Raw genomic sequence first — 24133 nt, 5'->3', positions numbered from 1 at the left:
CTGGGGGTCATTTATAGGGGTTACTGGGGTAATTTATAGAGGTTACTGGGGGTAATTTATAGCGGTTACTGGGGTGATTTATAGGGGTTACTGGGGTAATTTATAGGGGTTACTGGGGGTCATTTATAGGGTTACTGGGGTTGATTTATAGGGGTTACTGGGGTGATTTATAGGGTTACTGGGTTGATTTATAAGAGGTTACTGGGTGATTTATAGGGGTTACTGGGGGTAATTTATAGGGGTTACTGGGGGTGATTTATAAGGGTTACTGGGTGATTATAGGGGTTACTGGGGTGATTTATAGGGTTACTGGGGTGATTTATGGGGTTACTGGGGGTAATTTATAGGGGTTACTGGGGGTGATTTATAGGGGTTACTGGGGTGATTTATAGGGGTTTACTGGGTGATTTATAGGGGTTACTGGGGTGATTTATAGGGTTACTGGGGTGATTTATGGGGTACTGGGGGTAATTTATAGGGGTTACTGGGGTGATTTATAGGGTTACTGGGGGTGATTTATAGGGTTACTGGGGTGATTTTTGGGGTTACTGGGGGTAAATTATAGGGTTACTGGGGGTGATTTATAGGGGTTACTGGGGTGATTTATAGGGTTACTGGGGTGATGTATAGGGGTTACTGGGGTGATTTATAGGGGTTACTGGGGTGATTTATGGGGGTTACTGGGGGTAATTAATAGGGGTTACTGGGTGATTTATAGGGGTTACTGGGGTGATTTATAGGGGTTACTGGGGTGATTTATGGGGGTTACTGGGGTAATTTATAGGGGTTCTGGGTGATTTATAGGGGGTTACTGGGTGATTTATAGGGGTCACTGGGGTAATTTATAGGGGTTACTGGGTAATTTATAGCGGTTACTGGGGTAATTTATAGCGGTTACTGGGGTAATTTATAGGGGTTACTGGGGTGATTTATGGGGTTACTGGGGTAATTTTAAAGGGGTTACTGGGTAATTTATAGGGGTTACTGGGGTGATTTATAGGAGTTACTGGGGTGATTTATAGGGGTTACTGGGGTAATTTATAGCGGTTACTGGGGTAATTTATAGGGGTTACTGGGGGTAATTTATAGGGATTACTGGGGTGATTTATGGGGGTACTGGGGTAATTTATAGGGGTTACTGGGGTGATTTATAGGGGTTACTGGGGTAATTTATAGGGGTTACTGGGGTAATTTATAGGGGGTTACTGGGATAATTTATAGGGGTTACTGGAGTAATTTATAGGGGTTACTGGGGTAATTTTATAGGGGTTACTGGGGGTCATTTATAGGGGTTACTGGGGTGATTTATAGGGGTTACTGGGTGATTTATAGGGGTTACTGGGGGTCATTTATAGGAGTTACTGGGGTAATTTATGGGGTTACTGGGTAATTTATAGGGGTTACTGGGGTCATTTATAGGTTACTGGGTGATTTATAGGGGTTACTGGGGGTCATTTATAGGGGTTACTGGGGTAATTTATTAGGGGTTACTGGGTAATTTATAGGGGTTATTGGGGTGATTTATAGGGGTTACTGGGGTAAGTTATAGGAGTTACTGGGGTAATTTATAGGGGTTACCTGGGGGTCATTTATAGGGGTTACTGGGTGATTTATAGGAGTTACTGGGTAATTTATAGAGGTTACTGGGTGGATTTATAGGAGTTACTGGGTAATTTATAGGGGTTACTGGGTAATTTATAGGGTTACTGGGTGATTTATGGGGTTACTGGGTGATTTATAGAGTTACTGGGGTATTTATAGGGTTTACTGGGTGATTTATAGGGGTTACTGGTGATTTATAGGGGTTACTGGGGTAATTTATAGGGGTTACTGGGGTAATTTATAGCGGTTACTGGGGTAATTTATAGGGGTTACTGGGGTGATTTATAGGGGTTACTGGGGTGATTTATAGCGGTTACTGGGGTGATTTATGGGGGTTACTGGGGTAATTTATACGGGTTACTGGGGTAATTTATAGGGGTTACTGGGGTAATTTATAAGGGTTACTGGGGTGATTTATAGGAGTTACTGGGGTGATTTATAGGGGTTACTGGGGTAATTTATAGGGGTTACTGGGGTCATTTATAGGGGTTACTGGGGTAATTTATAGGGGTTACTGGGGTAATTTATAGGGGTTACTGGGGTGATTTATGGGGGTTACTGGGGTAATTTATAGGGGTTACTGGGGTAATTTATAGGGGTTACTGGGGTAATTTATAGGGGTTACTGGGGTAATTTATAGGGGTTACTGGGGTCATTTATAGGGGTTACTGGGGTAATTTATAGGGGTTACTGGAGTAATTTATAGGGGTTACTGGGGTAATTTATAGGGGTTACTGGGGGTCATTTATAGGGGTTACTGGGGTGATTTATAGGGGTTACTGGGGTAATTTATAGGGGTTACTGGGGTGATTTATAGGGGTTACTGGGGGTCATTTATAGGAGTTACTGGGGTAATTTATGGGGGTTACTGGGGTAATTTATAGGGGTTACTGGGGGTCATTTATAGGGGTTACTGGGGTGATTTATAGGGGTTACTGGGGGTCATTTATAGGGGTTACTGGGGTAATTTATAGGGGTTACTGGGGTAATTTATAGGGGTTACTGGGGTGATTTATAGGGGTTACTGGGGTAAGTTATAGGAGTTACTGGGGTAATTTATAGGGGTTACTGGGGGTCATTTATAGGGGTTACTGGGGTGATTTATAGGAGTTACTGGGGTAATTTATAGAGGTTACTGGGGTGATTTATAGGAGTTACTGGGGTAATTTATAGGGGTTACTGGGGTAATTTATAGGGGTTACTGGGGGTCATTTATAGGGGTTACTGGGGTGATTTATAGGGGTCACTGGGGTAATTTATAGGGGTTACTGGGGTAATTTATAGGGGTTACTGGGGTGATTTATAGCGGTTACTGGGGTAAGTTATAGGGGTCACTGGGGTGATTTATAGGGGTCACTGGGGTAATTTATAGGGGTTACTGGGGTAATTTATAGGGGTTACTGGGGTGATTTATAGCGGTTACTGGGGTAATTTATAGGGGTTACTGGGGTGATTTATAGCGGTTACTGGGGTAATTTATAGGGGTTACTGGGGTGATTTATAGGGGTCACTGGGGTAATTTATAGGGGTTACTGGGGTAATTTATAGGGGTTACTGGGGTGATTTATAGCGGTTACTGGGGTAATTTATAGGGGTTACTGGGGTGATTTATAGCGGTTACTGGGGTGATTTATAGGGGTTACTGGGGGTCATTTATAGGTGTTACTGGGGTAATTTATAGGGGTTACTGGGGTGATTTATGGGTGTTACTGGGGTGATTTATAGGGGTTACTGGAGTAATTTATAGGGGTTACTGGGGTAATTTATAGGGGTTACTGGGGGTCATTTATAGGGGTTACTGGGGTAATTTATAGGGGTTACTGGGGTAATTTATAGGGGTTACTGGGGTAATTTATAGGGGTTACTGGGGTGATTTATAGGGGTTACTGGGGTGATTTATAGGGGTTACTGGGGTGATTTATAGGGGTTACTGGGGTAATTTATAGCGGTTACTGGGGTAATTTATAGGGGTTACTGGGGTGATTTATGGGTGTTACTGGGGTGATTTATGGGGGTTACTGGGGTAATTTATAGGGGTTACTGGGGTAATTTATAGGGGTTACTGGGGTAATTTATAGGGGTTACTGGGGTGATTTATAGGAGTTACTGGGGTAATTTATAGGGGTTACTGGGGTAATTTATAGGGGTTACTGGGGTGATTTATAGGAGTTACTGGGGTAATTTATAGGAGTTACTGGGGTAATTTATAGGAGTTACTGGGGTAATTTATAGGGGTTACTGGGGTGATTTATAGGAGTTACTGGGGTAATTTATAGGGGTTACTGGGGTGATTTATGGGGGTTACTGGGGTAATTTATAGGGGTTACTGGGGTAATTTATAGGGTTTACTGGGGTAATTTATAGGAGTTACTGGGGTGATTTATAGCGGTTACTGGGGTAATTTATAGGGGTTACTGGGGTAATTTATAGGAGTTACTGGGGTGATTTATAGCGGTTACTGGGGTAATTTATAGGGGTTACTGGGGTAATTTATAGGAGTTACTGGGGTGATTTATAGCGGTTACTGGGGTAATTTATAGGGGTTACTGGGGTAATTTATAGGGGTTACTGGGGTAATTTATAGCGGTTACTGGGGTAAGTTATAGGGGTTACTGGGGTAATTTATAGGAGTTACTGGGGTAATTTATAGGGGTTACTGGGGTAATTTATAGGAATTCGTGGGGGTAATTTATAGGGGTTACTGGGGTAATTTATAGCGGTTACTGGGGTAATTTATAGAGGTTACTGGGGTAATTTATAGGGGTTACTGGGGTGATTTATAGGGGTTACTGGAGTAATTTATAGCGGTTACTGGGGTAATTTATAGAGGTTACTGGGGTAATTTATAGGGGTTACTGGGGTAATTTATAGGGGTTACTGGGGTAATTTATAGGGGTTACTGGGGTGATTTATAGGAGTTACTGGGGTAATTTATAGGGGTTACTGGGGTGATTTATAGGAGTTACTGGGGTAATTTATAGGGGTTACTGGGGTGATTTATAGCGGTTACTGGGGTGATTTATAGGAGTTACTGGGGTAATTTATGGGGGTTACTGGGGGTGATTTATAGGGGTTACTGGGGTGATTTATAGGAGTTACTGGGGTAATTTATAGGGGTTACTGGGGTGATTTATAGGGGTTACTGGGGTAATTTATAGGGGTTACTGGGGTAATTTATAGCGGTTACTGGGGTAATTTATAGGGGTTACTGGGGTGATTTATAGGGGTTACTGGGGTAATTTATAGGGGTTACTGGGGTAATTTATAGGGGTTACTGGGGTAATTTATAGGGGTTACTGGGGGTCATTTATAGGGGTTACTGGGGTAATTTATAGGGGTTACTGGGGTAATTTATAGGGGTTACTGGGGTAATTTATAGGGGTTACTGGGGGTCATTTATAGGGGTTACTGGGGGTCATTTATAGGGGTTACTGGGGTAATTTATAGGGGTTACTGGGGTGATTTATAGGGGTTACTGGGGGTAATTTATAGGGGTTACTGGGGTGATTTATAGGGGTTACTGGGGTAATTTATAGGGGTTACTGGGGTGATTTATAGGGGTTACTGGGAGTAATTTATAGCGGTTACTGGGGTAATTTATAGGGGTTACTGGGGTAATTTATAGGGGTTACTGGGGGTCATTTATAGGGGTTACTGGGGGTAATTTATAGGAGTTACTGGGGTAATTTATAGGGGTTACTGGGGTAATTTATAGCGGTTACTGGGGTGATTTATAGGAGTTACTGGGGTGATTTATAGGGGTTACTGGGGTAATTTATAGGGGTTACTGGGGTAATTTATAGGGGTTACTGGGGGTGATTTATAGGGGTTACTGGGGTGATTTATAGGGGTTACTGGGGTGATTTATAGGGGTTACTGGGGTGATTTATGGGGGTTACTGGGGGTAATTTATAGGGGTTACTGGGGGTAATTTATAGGAGTTACTGGGGTGATTTATAGGGGTTACTGGGGTGATTTATAGGAGTTACTGGGGTGATTTATAGGGGTTACTGGGGTGATTTATAGGGGTTACTGGGGTAATTTATAGGGGTTACTGGGGTGATTTATAGGGGTTACTGGGGTAATTTATAGGGGTTACTGGGGTAATTTATAGGGGTTACTGGGGTAATTTATAGGGGTTACTGGGGTGATTTATAGGGGTTACTGGGGTGATTTATAGGCGTTACTGGGGTAATTTATAGGGGTTACTGGGGTGATTTATAGGCGTTACTGGGGTAATTTATAGGGGTTACTGGGGTGATTTATAGGGGTTACTGGGGTGATTTATAGGGGTTACTGGGGGTAATTTATAGGGGTTACTGGGGTGATTTATAGGGGTTACTGGGGTAATTTATAGGGGTTACTGGGGTGATTTATAGGGGTTACTGGGGTAATTTATAGGGGTTACTGGGGTGATTTATAGGGGTTACTGGGGTGATTTATAGGGGTTACTGGGGTAATTTATGGGCGTTACTGGGGTAATTTATGGGCGTTACTGGGGTGATTTATAGGGGTTACTGGGGTAATTTATAGGGGTTACTGGGGTAATTTATAGGGGTTACTGGGGGTAATTTATAGGGGTTACTGGGGGTAATTTATAGGGGTTACTGGGGGTAATTTATAGCGGTGACTGGGGTGATTTATAGGGGTTACTGGGGTAATTTATAGGGGTTACTGGGGTAATTTATAGCGGTTACTGGGGTAATTTATAGCGGTTACTGGGGTGATTTATAGGGGTTACTGGGGGTAATTTATAGGGGTTACTGGGGTAATTTATAGGGGTTACTGGGGTAATTTATAGGGGTTACTGGGGTAATTTATAGGGGTTACTGGGGTGATTTATAGGCGTTACTGGGGTAATTTATAGGGGTTACTGGGGTGATTTATAGGGGTTACTGGGGTAATTTATAGGGGTTACTGGGGTGATTTATAGGGGTTACTGGGGTGATTTATAGGGGTTACTGGGGTAATTTATAGGGGTTACTGGGGTAATTTATAGGGGTTACTGGGGTAATTTATAGGGGTTACTGGGGTAATTTATAGGGGTTACTGGGGTGATTTATAGGCGTTACTGGGGTAATTTATAGGGGTTACTGGGGTGATTTATAGGGGTTACTGGGGTGATTTATAGGGGTTACTGGGGGTAATTTATAGGGGTTACTGGGGTGATTTATAGGGGTTACTGGGGTAATTTATAGGGGTTACTGGGGTAATTTATAGGGGTTACTGGGGGTAATTTATAGGGGTTACTGGGGGTAATTTATAGGGGTTACTGGGGTAATTTATAGGGGTTACTGGGGGTAATTTATAGCGGTTACTGGGGTGATTTATAGGGGTTACTGGGGTAATTTATAGGGGTTACTGGGGTAATTTATAGCGGTTACTGGGGTAATTTATAGCGGTTACTGGGGTAATTTATAGGGGTTACTGGGGTAATTTATAGGGGTTACTGGGGTAATTTATAGGGGTTACTGGGGGTAATTTATAGGGGTTACTGGGGTAATTTATAGGGGTTACTGGGGTAATTTATAGGGGTTACTGGGGTAATTTATAGGGGTTACTGGGGTGATTTATAGGCGTTACTGGGGTAATTTATAGGGGTTACTGGGGTGATTTATCGGGGTTACTGGGGTAATTTATAGGGGTTACTGGGGTGATTTATAGGGGTTACTGGGGTAATTTATAGGGGTTACTGGGGTAATTTATAGGCGTTACTGGGGTAATTTATAGGGGTTACTGGGGTAATTTATAGGGGTTACTGGGGGTCATTTATAGGGGTTACTGGGGGTAATTTATAGGAGTTACTGGGGTAATTTATAGGGGTTACTGGGGTAATTTATAGCGGTTACTGGGGTGATTTATAGGGGTTACTGGGGTAATTTATAGGGGTTACTGGGGTAATTTATAGGGGTTACTGGGGGTGATTTATAGGGGTTACTGGGGTGATTTATAGGGGTTACTGGGGTGATTTATGGGGGTTACTGGGGGTAATTTATAGGGGTTACTGGGGGTAATTTATAGGAGTTACTGGGGTGATTTATAGGGGTTACTGGGGTGATTTATAGGAGTTACTGGGGTGATTTATAGGGGTTACTGGGGGTAATTTATAGGGGTTACTGGGGTGATTTATAGGGGTTACTGGGGTGATTTATAGGGGTTGCTGGGGTGATTTATAGAGGTTACTGGGGTGATTTATAGGGGTTACTGGGGGTAATTTATAGGGGTTACTGGGGGTGATTTATAGGGGTTACTGGGGTGATTTATAGGGGTTACTGGGGTGATTTATAGGGGTTACTGGGGTGATTTATGGGGGTTACTGGGGGTAATTTATAGGGGTTACTGGGGGTGATTTATAGGGGTTACTGGGGTGATTTATAGGGGTTACTGGGGTGATTTATAGGGGTTATTGGGGTGATTTATAGGGGTTACTGGGGTGATTTATGGGGGTTACTGGGGGTAATTTATAGGGGTTACTGGGGTGATTTATAGGGGTTACTGGGGTGATTTATAGGGGTTACTGGGGTGATTTATGGGGGTTACTGGGGGTAATTTATAGGGGTTACTGGGGTGATTTATAGGGGTTACTGGGGTGATTTATAGGGGTTACTGGGGTGATTTATGGGGGTTACTGGGGGTAATTTATAGGGGTTACTGGGGGTGATTTATAGGGGTTACTGGGGTGATTTATAGGGGTTACTGGGGTGATTTATAGGGGTTACTGGGGTGATTTATAGGGGTTACTGGGGTGATTTATGGGGGTTACTGGGGGTAATTTATAGGGGTTACTGGGGTGATTTATAGGGGTTACTGGGGTGATTTATAGGGGTTACTGGGGTGATTTATGGGGGTTACTGGGGGTAATTTATAGGGGTTACTGGGGTGATTTATAGGGGTTACTGGGGTGATTTATAGGGGTTACTGGGGTGATTTATAGGGGTCACTGGGGTAATTTATAGGGGTTACTGGGGTAATTTATAGCGGTTACTGGGGTAATTTATAGGGGTTACTGGGGTAATTTATAGGGGTTACTGGGGTGATTTATGGGGGTTACTGGGGTAATTTATAGGGGTTACTGGGGTAATTTATAGGGGTTACTGGGGTGATTTATAGGAGTTACTGGGGTGATTTATAGGGGTTACTGGGGTAATTTATAGGGGTTACTGGGGTAATTTATATGGGTTACTGGGGTAATTTATAGGGGTTACTGGGGTGATTTATGGGGGTTACTGGGGTAATTTATAGGGGTTACTGGGGTGATTTATAGGGGTTACTGGGGTAATTTATAGGGGTTACTGGGGTAATTTATAGGGGTTACTGGGGTAATTTATAGGGGTTACTGGAGTAATTTATAGGGGTTACTGGGGTAATTTATAGGGGTTACTGGGGGTCATTTATAGGGGTTACTGGGGTGATTTATAGGGGTTACTGGGGTGATTTATAGGGGTTACTGGGGTGATTTATAGGGGTTACTGGGGGTCATTTATAGGAGTTACTGGGGTAATTTATGGGGGTTACTGGGGTAATTTATAGGGGTTACTGGGGGTCATTTATAGGGGTTACTGGGGTGATTTATAGGGGTTACTGGGGGTCATTTATAGGGGTTACTGGGGTAATTTATAGGGGTTACTGGGGTAATTTATAGGGGTTACTGGGGTAATTTATAGGGGTTACTGGGGTAAGTTATAGGAGTTACTGGGGTAATTTATAGGGGTTACTGGGGGTCATTTATAGGGGTTACTGGGGTGATTTATAGGAGTTACTGGGGTAATTTATAGAGGTTACTGGGGTGATTTATAGGAGTTACTGGGGTAATTTATAGGGGTTACTGGGGTAATTTATAGGGGTTACTGGGGTGATTTATGGGGGTTACTGGGGTAATTTATAGGGGTTACTGGGGTAATTTATAGGGTTTACTGGGGTGATTTATAGGGGTTACTGGGGTGATTTATAGGGGTTACTGGGGTAATTTATAGGGGTTACTGGGGTAATTTATAGCGGTTACTGGGGTAATTTATAGGGGTTACTGGGGTGATTTATAGGGGTTACTGGGGTGATTTATAGCGGTTACTGGGGTGATTTATGGGGGTTACTGGGGTAATTTATAGGGGTTACTGGGGTAATTTATAAGGGTTACTGGGGTGATTTATAGGAGTTACTGGGGTGATTTATAGGGGTTACTGGGGTAATTTATAGGGGTTACTGGGGTCATTTATAGGGGTTACTGGGGTAATTTATAGGGGTTACTGGGGTAATTTATAGGGGTTACTGGGGTGATTTATGGGGGTTACTGGGGTAATTTATAGGGGTTACTGGGGTGATTTATAGGGGTTACTGGGGTAATTTATAGGGGTTACTGGGGTAATTTATAGGGGTTACTGGGGTAATTTATAGGGGTTACTGGGGTAATTTATAGGGGTTACTGGGGTCATTTATAGGGGTTACTGGGGTAATTTATAGGGGTTACTGGGGTAATTTATAGGGGTTACTGGGGGTCATTTATAGGGGTTACTGGGGTGATTTATAGGGGTTACTGGGGTAATTTATAGGGGTTACTGGGGTGATTTATAGGGGTTACTGGGGGTCATTTATAGGAGTTACTGGGGTAATTTATGGGGGTTACTGGGGTGATTTATAGCGGTTACTGGGGGTCATTTATAGGGGTTACTGGGGGTAATTTATAGGGGTTACTGGGGTGATTTATAGGGGTTACTGGGGTGATTTATAGGGGTTACTGGGGTGATTTATGGGGGTTACTGGGGGTAATTTATAGGGGTTACTGGGGGTGATTTATAGGGGTTACTGGGGTGATTTATAGGGGTTACTGGGGTGATTTATAGGGGTTACTGGGGTAATTTATAGGAGTTACTGGGGTGATTTATAGGGGTTACTGGGGTAATTTATAGGGGTTACTGGGGTGATTTATGGGGGTTACTGGGGTAATTTATAGGGGTTACTGGGGTGATTTATAGGGGTTACTGGGGGTGATTTATAGGAGTTACTGGGGTGATTTATAGGGGTTACTGGGGTGATTTATAGCGGTTACTGGGGTAATTTATAGGGGTTACTGGGGGTCATTTATGGGGGTTACTGGGGTGATTTATAGGGGTCACTGGGGTAATTTATAGGGGTTACTGGGGGTGATTTATGGGGGTTACTGGGGTGATTTATAGGGGTTACTGGGGGTGATTTATAGGAGTTACTGGGGTGATTTATAGGGGTCACTGGGGTAATTTATAGGGGTTACTGGGGGTGATTTATGGGGGTTACTGGGGTGATTTATAGGGGTTACTGGGGGTCATTTATAGGGGTTACTGGGGTAATTTATAGGGGTTACTGGGGTGATTTATAGCGGTTACTGGGGTGATTTATAGGGGTTACTGGGGTGATTTATAGGGGTTACTGGGGGTCATTTATAGGGGTTACTGGGGTGATTTATAGGGGTTACTGGGGTAATTTATAGGGGTTACTGGGGTAATTTATAGGGGTTACTGGGGTAATTTATAGGGGTTACTGGGGGTCATTTATAGGGGTTACTGGGGTAATTTATAGGGGTTACTGGGGGTCATTTATAGGGGTTACTGGGGTAATTTATAGAGGTTACTGGGGTAATTTATAGCGGTTACTGGGGTGATTTATAGGGGTTACTGGGGTAATTTATAGGGGTTACTGGGGGTCATTTATAGGGGTTACTGGGGTGATTTATAGGGGTTACTGGGGTGATTTATAGGGGTTACTGGGGTGATTTATAGAGGTTACTGGGGTGATTTATAGGGGTTACTGGGGGTAATTTATAGGGGTTACTGGGGGTGATTTATAAGGGTTACTGGGGTGATTTATAGGGGTTACTGGGGTGATTTATAGGGGTTACTGGGGTGATTTATGGGGGTTACTGGGGGTAATTTATAGGGGTTACTGGGGGTGATTTATAGGGGTTACTGGGGTGATTTATAGGGGTTACTGGGGTGATTTATAGGGGTTACTGGGGTGATTTATAGGGGTTACTGGGGTGATTTATGGGGGTTACTGGGGGTAATTTATAGGGGTTACTGGGGTGATTTATAGGGGTTACTGGGGTGATTTATAGGGGTTACTGGGGTGATTTATGGGGGTTACTGGGGGTAATTTATAGGGGTTACTGGGGGTGATTTATAGGGGTTACTGGGGTGATTTATAGGGGTTACTGGGGTGATTTATAGGGGTTACTGGGGTGATTTATAGGGGTTACTGGGGTGATTTATGGGGGTTACTGGGGGTAATTTATAGGGGTTACTGGGGTGATTTATAGGGGTTACTGGGGTGATTTATAGGGGTTACTGGGGTGATTTATGGGGGTTACTGGGGGTAATTTATAGGGGTTACTGGGGTGATTTATAGGGGTTACTGGGGTGATTTATAGGGGTCACTGGGGTAATTTATAGGGGTTACTGGGGTAATTTATAGCGGTTACTGGGGTAATTTATAGGGGTTACTGGGGTGATTTATGGGGGTTACTGGGGTAATTTATAGGGGTTACTGGGGTAATTTATAGGGGTTACTGGGGTGATTTATAGGAGTTACTGGGGTGATTTATAGGGGTTACTGGGGTAATTTATAGCGGTTACTGGGGTAATTTATAGGGGTTACTGGGGTAATTTATAGGGGTTACTGGGGTGATTTATGGGGGTTACTGGGGTAATTTATAGGGGTTACTGGGGTGATTTATAGGGGTTACTGGGGTAATTTATAGGGGTTACTGGGGTAATTTATAGGGGTTACTGGGGTAATTTATAGGGGTTACTGGAGTAATTTATAGGGGTTACTGGGGTAATTTATAGGGGTTACTGGGGGTCATTTATAGGGGTTACTGGGGTGATTTATAGGGGTTACTGGGGTGATTTATAGGGGTTACTGGGGTGATTTATAGGGGTTACTGGGGTAAGTTATAGGAGTTACTGGGGTAATTTATAGGGGTTACTGGGGGTCATTTATAGGGGTTACTGGGGTGATTTATAGGAGTTACTGGGGTAATTTATAGAGGTTACTGGGGTGATTTATAGGAGTTACTGGGGTAATTTATAGGGGTTACTGGGGTAATTTATAGGGGTTACTGGGGTGATTTATGGGGGTTACTGGGGTGATTTATAGGAGTTACTGGGGTAATTTATAGGGTTTACTGGGGTGATTTATAGGGGTTACTGGGGTGATTTATAGGGGTTACTGGGGTAATTTATAGGGGTTACTGGGGTAATTTATAGCGGTTACTGGGGTAATTTATAGGGGTTACTGGGGTGATTTATAGGGGTTACTGGGGTGATTTATAGCGGTTACTGGGGTGATTTATGGGGGTTACTGGGGTAATTTATAGGGGTTACTGGGGTAATTTATAGGGGTTACTGGGGTAATTTATAAGGGTTACTGGGGTGATTTATAGGAGTTACTGGGGTGATTTATAGGGGTTACTGGGGTCATTTATAGGGGTTACTGGGGTCATTTATAGGGGTTACTGGGGTAATTTATAGGGGTTACTGGGGTAATTTATAGGGGTTACTGGGGTGATTTATGGGGGTTACTGGGGTAATTTATAGGGGTTACTGGGGTGATTTATAGGGGTTACTGGGGTAATTTATAGGGGTTACTGGGGTAATTTATAGGGGTTACTGGGGTAATTTATAGGGGTTACTGGGGTCATTTATAGGGGTTACTGGGGTAATTTATAGGGGTTACTGGGGTAATTTATAGGGGTTACTGGGGGTCATTTATAGGGGTTACTGGGGTGATTTATAGGGGTTACTGGGGTAATTTATAGGGGTTACTGGGGTGATTTATAGGGGTTACTGGGGGTCATTTATAGGAGTTACTGGGGTAATTTATGGGGGTTACTGGGGTAATTTATAGGGGTTACTGGGGGTCATTTATAGGGGTTACTGGGGTGATTTATAAGGGTTACTGGGGGTCATTTATAGGGGTTACTGGGGTAATTTATAGGGGTTACTGGGGTAATTTATAGGGGTTACTGGGGTGATTTATAGGGGTTACTGGGGTAAGTTATAGGAGTTACTGGGGTAATTTATAGGGGTTACTGGGGGTCATTTATAGGGGTTACTGGGGTGATTTATAGGAGTTACTGGGGTAATTTATAGAGGTTACTGGGGTGATTTATAGGAGTTACTGGGGTAATTTATAGGGGTTACTGGGGTAATTTATAGGGGTTACTGGGGGTCATTTATAGGGGTTACTGGGGTGATTTATAGGGGTCACTGGGGTAATTTATAGGGGTTACTGGGGTAATTTATAGGGGTTACTGGGGTGATTTATAGCGGTTACTGGGGTAAGTTATAGGGGTTACTGGGGTGATTTATAGGGGTCACTGGGGTAATTTATAGGGGTTACTGGGGTAATTTATAGGGGTTACTGGGGTGATTTATAGCGGTTACTGGGGTAATTTATAGGGGTTACTGGGGTGATTTATAGCGGTTACTGGGGTAATTTATAGGGGTTACTGGGGTGATTTATAGGGGTCACTGGGGTAATTTATAGGGGTTACTGGGGTAATTTATAGGGGTTACTGGGGTGATTTATAGCGGTTACTGGGGTAATTTATAGGGGTTACTGGGGTGATTTATAGCGGTTACTGGGGTGATTTATAGGGGTTACTGGGGGTCATTTATAGGGGTTACTGGGGGTCATTTATAGGGGTTACTGGGGTAATTTATAGGGGTTACTGGGGTGATTTATAGGGGTTACTGGAGTAATTTATAGGGGTTACTGGGGTGATTTATAGGGGTTACTGGGGGTCATTTATAGGGGTTACTGGGGTAATTTATAGGGGTTACTGGGGTAATTTATAGGGGTTACTGGAGTAATTTATAGGGGTTACTGGGGTAATTTATAGGGGTTACTGGGGGTCATTTATAGGGGTTACTGGGGTGATTTATAGGGGTTACTGGGGTGATTTATAGGGGTTACTGGGGTGATTTATAGGGGTTACTGGGGTAAGTTATAGGAGTTACTGGGGTAATTTATAGGGGTTACTGGGGGTCATTTATAGGGGTTACTGGGGTGATTTATAGGAGTTACTGGGGTAATTTATAGAGGTTACTGGGGTGATTTATAGGAGTTACTGGGGTAATTTATAGGGGTTACTGGGGTAATTTATAGGGGTTACTGGGGTGATTTATGGGGGTTACTGGGGTGATTTATAGGAGTTACTGGGGTAATTTATAGGGTTTACTGGGGTGATTTATAGGGGTTACTGGGGTGATTTATAGGGGTTACTGGGGTAATTTATAGGGGTTACTGGGGTAATTTATAGCGGTTACTGGGGTAATTTATAGGGGTTACTGGGGTGATTTATAGGGGTTACTGGGGTGATTTATAGCGGTTACTGGGGTGATTTATGGGGGTTACTGGGGTAATTTATAGGGGTTACTGGGGTAATTTATAGGGGTTACTGGGGTAATTTATAAGGGTTACTGGGGTGATTTATAGGAGTTACTGGGGTGATTTATAGGGGTTACTGGGGTCATTTATAGGGGTTACTGGGGTCATTTATAGGGGTTACTGGGGTAATTTATAGGGGTTACTGGGGTAATTTATAGGGGTTACTGGGGTGATTTATGGGGGTTACTGGGGTAATTTATAGGGGTTACTGGGGTGATTTATAGGGGTTACTGGGGTAATTTATAGGGGTTACTGGGGTAATTTATAGGGGTTACTGGGGTAATTTATAGGGGTTACTGGGGTCATTTATAGGGGTTACTGGGGTAATTTATAGGGGTTACTGGGGTAATTTATAGGGGTTACTGGGGGTCATTTATAGGGGTTACTGGGGTGATTTATAGGGGTTACTGGGGTAATTTATAGGGGTTACTGGGGTGATTTATAGGGGTTACTGGGGGTCATTTATAGGAGTTACTGGGGTAATTTATGGGGGTTACTGGGGTAATTTATAGGGGTTACTGGGGGTCATTTATAGGGGTTACTGGGGTGATTTATAAGGGTTACTGGGGGTCATTTATAGGGGTTACTGGGGTAATTTATAGGGGTTACTGGGGTAATTTATAGGGGTTACTGGGGTGATTTATAGGGGTTACTGGGGTAAGTTATAGGAGTTACTGGGGTAATTTATAGGGGTTACTGGGGGTCATTTATAGGGGTTACTGGGGTGATTTATAGGAGTTACTGGGGTAATTTATAGAGGTTACTGGGGTGATTTATAGGAGTTACTGGGGTAATTTATAGGGGTTACTGGGGTAATTTATAGGGGTTACTGGGGGTCATTTATAGGGGTTACTGGGGTGATTTATAGGGGTCACTGGGGTAATTTATAGGGGTTACTGGGGTAATTTATAGGGGTTACTGGGGTGATTTATAGCGGTTACTGGGGTAAGTTATAGGGGTTACTGGGGTGATTTATAGGGGTCACTGGGGTAATTTATAGGGGTTACTGGGGTAATTTATAGGGGTTACTGGGGTGATTTATAGCGGTTACTGGGGTAATTTATAGGGGTTACTGGGGTGATTTATAGCGGTTACTGGGGTAATTTATAGGGGTTACTGGGGTGATTTATAGGGGTCACTGGGGTAATTTATAGGGGTTACTGGGGTAATTTATAGGGGTTACTGGGGTGATTTATAGCGGTTACTGGGGTAATTTATAGGGGTTACTGGGGTGATTTATAGCGGTTACTGGGGTGATTTATAGGGGTTACTGGGGGTCATTTATAGGGGTTACTGGGGGTCATTTATAGGGGTTACTGGGGTAATTTATAGGGGTTACTGGGGTGATTTATAGGGGTTACTGGAGTAATTTATAGGGGTTACTGGGGTAATTTATAGGGGTTACTGGGGGTCATTTATAGGGGTTACTGGGGTAATTTATAGGGGTTACTGGGGTAATTTATAGGGGTTACTGGGGTAATTTATAGGGGTTACTGGGGTGATTTATAGGGGTTACTGGGGTGATTTATAGGGGTTACTGGGGTGATTTATAGGGGTTACTGGGGTAATTTATAGCGGTTACTGGGGTAATTTATAGGGGTTACTGGGGTGATTTATGGGTGTTACTGGGGTGATTTATGGGGGTTACTGGGGTAATTTATAGGGGTTACTGGGGTAATTTATAGGGGTTACTGGGGTAATTTATAGGGGTTACTGGGGTGATTTATAGGAGTTACTGGGGTAATTTATAGGGGTTACTGGGGTAATTTATAGGGGTTACTGGGGTGATTTATAGGAGTTACTGGGGTAATTTATAGGAGTTACTGGGGTAATTTATAGGAGTTACTGGGGTAATTTATAGGGGTTACTGGGGTGATTTATAGGAGTTACTGGGGTAATTTATAGGGGTTACTGGGGTGATTTATGGGGGTTACTGGGGTAATTTATAGGGGTTACTGGGGTAATTTATAGGGTTTACTGGGGTAATTTATAGGAGTTACTGGGGTGATTTATAGCGGTTACTGGGGTAATTTATAGGGGTTACTGGGGTAATTTATAGGAGTTACTGGGGTGATTTATAGCGGTTACTGGGGTAATTTATAGGGGTTACTGGGGTAATTTATAGGAGTTACTGGGGTGATTTATAGCGGTTACTGGGGTAATTTATAGGGGTTACTGGGGTAATTTATAGGGGTTACTGGGGTAAGTTATAGGGGTTACTGGGGTAATTTATAGGAGTTACTGGGGTAATTTATAGGGGTTACTGGGGTAATTTATAGGAATTCGTGGGGGTAATTTATAGGGGTTACTGGGGTAATTTATAGCGGTTACTGGGGTAATTTATAGAGGTTACTGGGTTAATTTATAGGGGTTACTGGGGTGATTTATAGGGGTTACTGGAGTAATTTATAGCGGTTACTGGGGTAATTTATAGGGGTTACTGGGGTAATTTATAGGGGTTACTGGGGTAATTTATAGCGGCTACTGGGGTAATTTATAGGGGTTACTGGGGTAAGTTATAGGGGTTACTGGGGTAATTTATAGGGCTTACTGGGGTAATTTATAGGAATTAGTGGGGTAATTTATAGGAATTAGTGGGGGTAATTACAGTACTCTGGGATGCATTCCATCAGGGCCAGGAGACTTGTCTACCTTTAGCCCCATTAGCTTGCCCACCACTACCTCCTTAGTGATAATGATTGTTTCTAGGTCCTCACCTGCCATAGCCTCCTTGCCAACAATTATTGGCATGTTATTTGTGTCTTCCACTGTGAAGACCAGCACAAAAAACCTGTTCAATGCCTCATTTCCTATTATTAAATCCCCCTTCTCATCCTCTAAAAGGACTCTTACAAGACCAGAAAACCATAAGACATGGGAGCAGAATTAGGCCACTCGGCCCATCGAGTCTGCTCCGCCATTCAATCATGGCTGATATTTTCTCATCCCCATTCTCCTGCCTTCTCCCCATAATCCCTGATCCTCTTATTAATCAAGAACCTATCTATCTCTGTCTTAAAGACACTCCGTGATTTGGCCTCCACAGCCTTCTGCGGCAAAGAGTTCCACAGATTCACCACCCTCTGGCTAAAGAAATTCCTCCTCATCTCTGTTATAAAGGATCGTCCCTTCAGTCTGAGATTGTGACCTCTGGTTCTCGCTTTTCCTACAAGTGGAAAAATCCTCTCCACGTCCACTCTATCCAGGCCTCGCAGTATCCTTTAAGTTTCAATACGATACCCCTCTCCTCCTTCTAAACTCCAATGAGTACAGACCCAGAGTTCTCAACCGTTCCTCATACGACAAGCTCTTCATTCCAGGGATCATTCTTGTGAACTTTCTCTGGACCCTTTCCAAGGCCAGCACATCCTTCCTTAGAAACAGGGCCCAAAACTGCTCACAATACTCCAAATGGATGCCTTGTCCTCCCCTTAGCATGTTTCCTTCTCCTTGGGATGGATTTCTGTTGTGCTTCCCGAATAACCCCAAAAACTCTTGCACCTGCTGTTCCACTGTCTTCCCTGCTAGTCTCCTTTTCCAATCAACTCTGGCCAGCTCCTCCCTCGTGTCTTTGTAGTTACCCTTATTTAATTGTAATACCGTTATGGAATTTCCTGCTACCTTGTTAAATGTTTTTAAGGCAAAGGTAGATAGATTATTGAACAGTAAGCGAATAAAAGGTTACAGTGAGTGGGCGGGTAAGTGGAGCTGAGTCCACAAAAAGATCAGCCATGATCTTTTTGAATGGCAGAGCAGACTCGAGGGCCCAGAGACCCAGGTTCGATTCCGGCTTGGGTCACTGTCTGTGTGGAGTCTGCATGTTCTCCCCGTGTCTGCGTGGGTTTCGTCCGGGTGCTCCAGTTTCCTCCCACAAGTCCCGAAAGATGTGCTGTTCGGTAATTTGGACATTCTGAATTCTCCCTCTGTGTACCCGAACAGGTGCTGGAATGTGGAGACTAGGGGCTTTTCACAGTAACTTCTTGCAGTGTTAATGTAAGCCTACTTGTGACACTGATAAAGATTATTATGGTTATTATTATCTGCGTTTTGTGCTCGCAACATTTAAGGACAGGCTGAAAATCATAGAATTTACAGTGCAGAAGGAGGCCATTCGGCCCATCGAGTCTGCACCAGCCCTTGGAAAGAACACCCTACCCAACACCTCCACCCTATCCCCATAACCCAGTAACCCCATCCAACACTAAGGGCAATTTGGGACACTAAGGGGCAATTTAGCATGGCCAATCCACCTAACCTGCACATCTTTGGACTGTGGGAGGAAACCGGAGCACCCGGAGGAAGCCCACGCAGACACGGGGAGAACGTGCAGACTCCGCACAGACAGTGACCCAAGCCGGAATCGAACCTGGGACCCTGGAGCTGTGAAGCAATTGTGCTAACCACCGTGCTACCGTGCTGCCCCAATATGGGGCAATCTAGGGCTGATTCTCCCAGAATGAGACCATGCCCCCATGCCGGCGTACAAACGGCAAAATTTAACTCCCGAAATTCCTTGAAAAAAGTTAGACTAATTCCCAGCCCTGCAGGGGGCTAGCAGGGACCCCCGGAGTGAATCTCACAGCTTTTGCTGCAGGTGTGGGCCCCCGAACTTCCGGGTCAGAGGCCGCGCATGCGCAAGATGACAACCTACAGCGGCCGCGCACCTGAGCTTCAACCCCCGCACGTTTAATCCCCGGCCGCCTTTAGGACCCCCCCTGGTCTCCAATCCCTCGAGCATCCCGAACGGCAATCGGTGATTAGTTCCACGCCGTCGGGAACGCGGCTGGTCGCAGGACTGACGATCGTGCCTCTGGCAATGGGCCCTCGGTGACATAGCGTACTCCACGGTGACGCCGATTTTCGGGCCCCGGAGAATCGCCGGACCGGCGACGGGCCCAATTACGGCATCAAACTGGAGTCTCTGCATCGGCGCCGGCCGCGATTACGCCGTCGGGCTGCGGCGAATCCAGCCCTTTGTGTACAGAATTGAAAGAATGAAGAGTGGTTTTCAAATCTGATGCAGAGTTGGCTATGGCACTGCAGTCGTGTGTGTCTGTGGCAGCAGTTTAGTTTTGGCATGGGGGCGACTGAGGACCAATGTTTACCTGAACCATTCTTTCTCATTTTATATATTTGTAGGAAGTTTTTCTACAATAATAATCGCTACAGGGGCTGGTTTAGCACAGTGGGCTAAACAGCTGGCTTGTAATGCTGAGCAAGGCAGCAGCGCGGGTTCAATTCCCGTACCGGCCTCCCCAAACAGGCGCCGGAATGTGGCAACTAGGGATTTTCACAGTAACTTAATTTGAAGCCTACTTGTGACAATGAGCGATTACTATTATCTGTTTTTATATTGAGCTAGTTTACTCTCATATCTATCTTACGTTTCTTCATAACTTTATTTGTAGCTTTCTGTTGACCTTTAAAGTTTTCCTAATCCTCTCGTTTCTCACTTATCTTTGCCACTTTGTATGTATTTTCTTTCAATTTGATACTCTCCCTTATTCCCTTAGATATCCATGGCTGATTAACCTTTTCCTACAGTCCTCCCTTTTCACTGGTATATACTTTTGCTGAGCACTGTGAGAAATCGCTTTGAAAGCCCTCCATTGTTCCTCAATCCTTTGTGGAGAAAGGTCTCCACAAAGACCTTTCTCCCAATCTACCCTGGCCAACTCCTCCCTCAGCCCATTGTAATCTCCTTTGTTTGAGCACAAGGCACTGGTATTGGATTTTACCTTCTCACACTCCATCTGTATTTTAAATTCAACCATATTGTGATCACTCCCTCCGAGAGGATCCCTAACTATGAGATCATTAGTCAATCCTGTCTTATTACACAGAACCAGATCTGGGATAGTTTGCTCCCTCTTAGGTTCCATTACATACTGTTCTAGGAAACTATCGTGGATACATTCTATAAACTCCTCCTCAAGGCTGTCCTGACTGACTTGGTTTTGACCAATCGACATGTAGATTAAAATCCCCCATGATAATTACCGTACCTTTTATACATGCATCAGTTATTTCTTTGTTTATTGCCCATTCCATCGTGATGTTATTATTTGGTGGCCTATAAGCTACACCTATCACCTTTTCTCCTTACTATTTCTAATGTCCACCCAAATGGATTCAACCTTTTTCTCTATAGAACCTATGATGTTATCCTTAAATATCAGAGCTACACCACCTCCCTTCCCTTCCTATGTGTCCTTCCGAAGAGTCTGATTGCAGTGGTGACGGGGTGTGTTTTGTTCCCAGTGGTATGACCTTGATGCACCAGAACAAATTGGGTTCCCTCTCCAGTACAAGACGAGTTTGGATAATTTCCAGAAGCTGCTTCTGCTGCGCTGTTTTCGGGTCGACCGTGTTTACCGTGCAGTGATGGACTTTATCACTGTCACAATGGGAGAAAAGTAAGTGATTTAATTACCACGTTACCTGGACAAGGAAAATTAAATATCAATTACCTGACTGTAAAAATGGATCAGGTTTCAGCAAAGGCAGAGCCTAGGACATTTCTGCTGGATTCTATTACCATTTTGACTGCTAAAGACCTTTGCAGCTTTACAACAAACAACCAAAAGGTCCCTAAAATTCCTCTATCTGTGAAAGTGCAATTACAAAAACGTGAGGAGTCATTTCTTAAGCCACAGCTTTTTGTTTGAGTGCGATTGGCTACAGGCGGAAATGAAAACACAAAGCTGCAATCTTCTTGATCTGTCCGAGTTCATTGGAAGAAATGGGGCCTTTTACAACCGTCTTGAATTACAATACATTTGTATGCCGAGGGGCAGAAATGATTTCATCGAGATGAATAAATCTGGATAGCTGTTATTGTGCTTGAGTGGTTGAGGAATATCAGATTGCAGTCGGTAACCTGAGTGAGTTTCTTAACACAATTAGAACCCACTCTAGATAATAGTTACAGGAAAACTGCAAATGTGTCCCTCTAACGACAGAGTAAACTAGAAAGGTGTTATAACCTGCCTGCTTACCATTGGCTGGGGACTAATGACAATCCCACAATCCTGTGGGAGTATGAGCTTCCCCAATGAGGGGGGGCGGAGAAACCATTAGTAAACTCCGAGTATAAATAAAGCTGGCCAGTTTAGGAACCAGCAGGAAGGAGTGTGCAGCAAGGGAAGTTGCTGCTGCTGTTATATATATATGTTATTGTAACTAAATGTTATTACTTTGTATCCTTGAAACTCATGCTGGATTCTTCGTGGCCCTCACAAAACTGGTGACGAAGATGGGATAGAGCCGCTGACATGACGGAGGCAGCAGACTCTGACTCCGAGATGGAGACACAGGATGAATCAGAGGGGGAAATCCTCGGGTCCACGGGCCGTGGATGTACAACCGCGCCGTTCATCACGGTAGTGCCGGTTTCCGTCTCGTTACACGCCGCCTGATCCAGCGCCGCGTGCAAATGGCGTCCGGCCTGCGGCCAAACGAGTCCGACGCCCTCCTTCGCCAGGGTCTTCGGTGGATTCCTTGGACTTTGGAGGGGGAGGGATGTTATAACCTGCCTGCTAACCATTGGCTGGGGACTAATGACAATCCCACAATCCTGTGGGAGTATGAGCTTCGCCAATGAGGGGGGCGGAGAAACCATTAGTAAACTCCAAGTATAAATAAAGCTGGCCAGTTTAGGAACCAGCAGGAAGGAGTATGCAGCAAGGGAAGTTGCTGCTGCTGTTATATATATATGTTATTGTAACTAAATGTTATTACTTTGTATCCTTAAAACTCGTGCTGGATTCTTCGTGGCCCTCACAAAAAAAAGGGTTCCTCTAGAACAGGCCCTCCCGGATTTATCTTGTTAAGTAGCTCTAATCCATGTCTGATTTTATGGATCTTTGTTTGGCTGCTAATAATTTGCAACAGAAAGTTAATTCAATTATCTGTTAGCCTCGTGTTGGTCTCATCAGGTGGAGTCTTTTTATAACAACACAGAACTGCCAAATACCATTACATTTAGAAAAACGATATTAAATGCTGATTGCTAAGAAAGCAATTAGGAGAGCATAGAGGGGATATTAAAAAGCTCTGTCTGATAAAAGTAGGGAAAATCCCAAGATATTCTATAAGTATATCAATGGGAATGGGATAACCAGGGAAAGGGTAGGATCCATTAGGGAGCAAGGGAGAAATCTGTTGGTGGAGCCTGAGGTAGTTGGTAGGGTGTTGAATGAATATTTCACACCTGTCTTCACGCAAGAGAATGAGGAGGTAGGCACGGAACTCGGGGAGAGAGACTGTGAGGTTCTTGAGCAAATTGTCACAGGGAGTCGGCTTAAAATTGGACAAATCTCCGGGTGCGGATGAATTGTGTCCCAGGCTGCTGAGGGAAGCGAGAGAGGAGATTGCCGGGGCTCTGACCCAAATTTTTAATTCTTCTCTGGCCTTGGGGGAGGTGCCAGAGGACTGGAGAACAACTGGTGTGGTCCCGCTATTTAAGGAGAACTGTAGAGAAAAACCAGGGAACTACAGACCAGCGAGTTTCACGTCAGTGGTTTGGAAACTATTGGAGAAGATTGTGAAGGAGAGAATCTATCTCCACTTGGAGAGACAAGGCTTGATCAGGGATAGTCAGCATGGCTTTGTCAGAGGGAGGTCATGCCTAATGAATTTGATTGAATTTTATGAGCATGTGAAGCAATCCGCCTGTGCCCCCCCCCCCACCCCCCCCCACACCCGCCTGTGCCCCCCCCCCCACCCCCCCCCCACCCCCCCCACCCCCACCCCCACCCCCGGCAGTGCATTCCAGACCGTCACCACTCACTGGGTAAAAATGTTTTTCCTCAAATCCCCGTCATCGTCATTTATATAAATGATGAATAATAGGGGGCCCAGCACAGATCCCTGTGGTACCCCACTGGACACTGGCTCCCAGACACGAAAGCAGCCGTCTGTCATCACCCTCTGTCTCCTACAGCTCAGCCAATTATAAATCCACCTTACCAAATCACTCTGTATCCCATGTGTGCATTTGCCTTTTTTATGTCTCCCATGTGGGGCCTTGTCAAAGGCTTTGCTGAAATCCATGTAAACTACATCAACTGCACTACCCTCATCTACACTCCTTGTCACATTAGTTGAAGGT

At 44.2% G+C, this 24133-nt stretch overlaps 1 protein-coding gene across 4 annotated transcripts in view; it reads left to right on the top strand.

Moving 5' to 3' along the window:
* The window catches only part of dnah10 (dynein axonemal heavy chain 10), a 704002-nt gene that overhangs the window by 551391 nt on the left and 128478 nt on the right, over nucleotides 1-24133 (top strand). For all 4 annotated transcript variants that reach the window (XM_072511049.1, XM_072511141.1, XM_072510964.1 and 1 more), the window contains one exon: nucleotides 21283-21437. In XM_072511049.1, coding sequence (XP_072367150.1) covers nucleotides 21283-21437 — 155 coding nt within the window. The remainder of the gene's footprint in view (nucleotides 1-21282; nucleotides 21438-24133) is intronic.

This window comes from Scyliorhinus torazame, chromosome 1, assembly GCF_047496885.1.
Source record: "Scyliorhinus torazame isolate Kashiwa2021f chromosome 1, sScyTor2.1, whole genome shotgun sequence".
NCBI lineage: Eukaryota > Metazoa > Chordata > Chondrichthyes > Carcharhiniformes > Scyliorhinidae > Scyliorhinus > Scyliorhinus torazame.
Note: the sequence above shows the minus strand (reverse complement) of the source record. Positions and strands in the feature narration are given on the sequence as shown.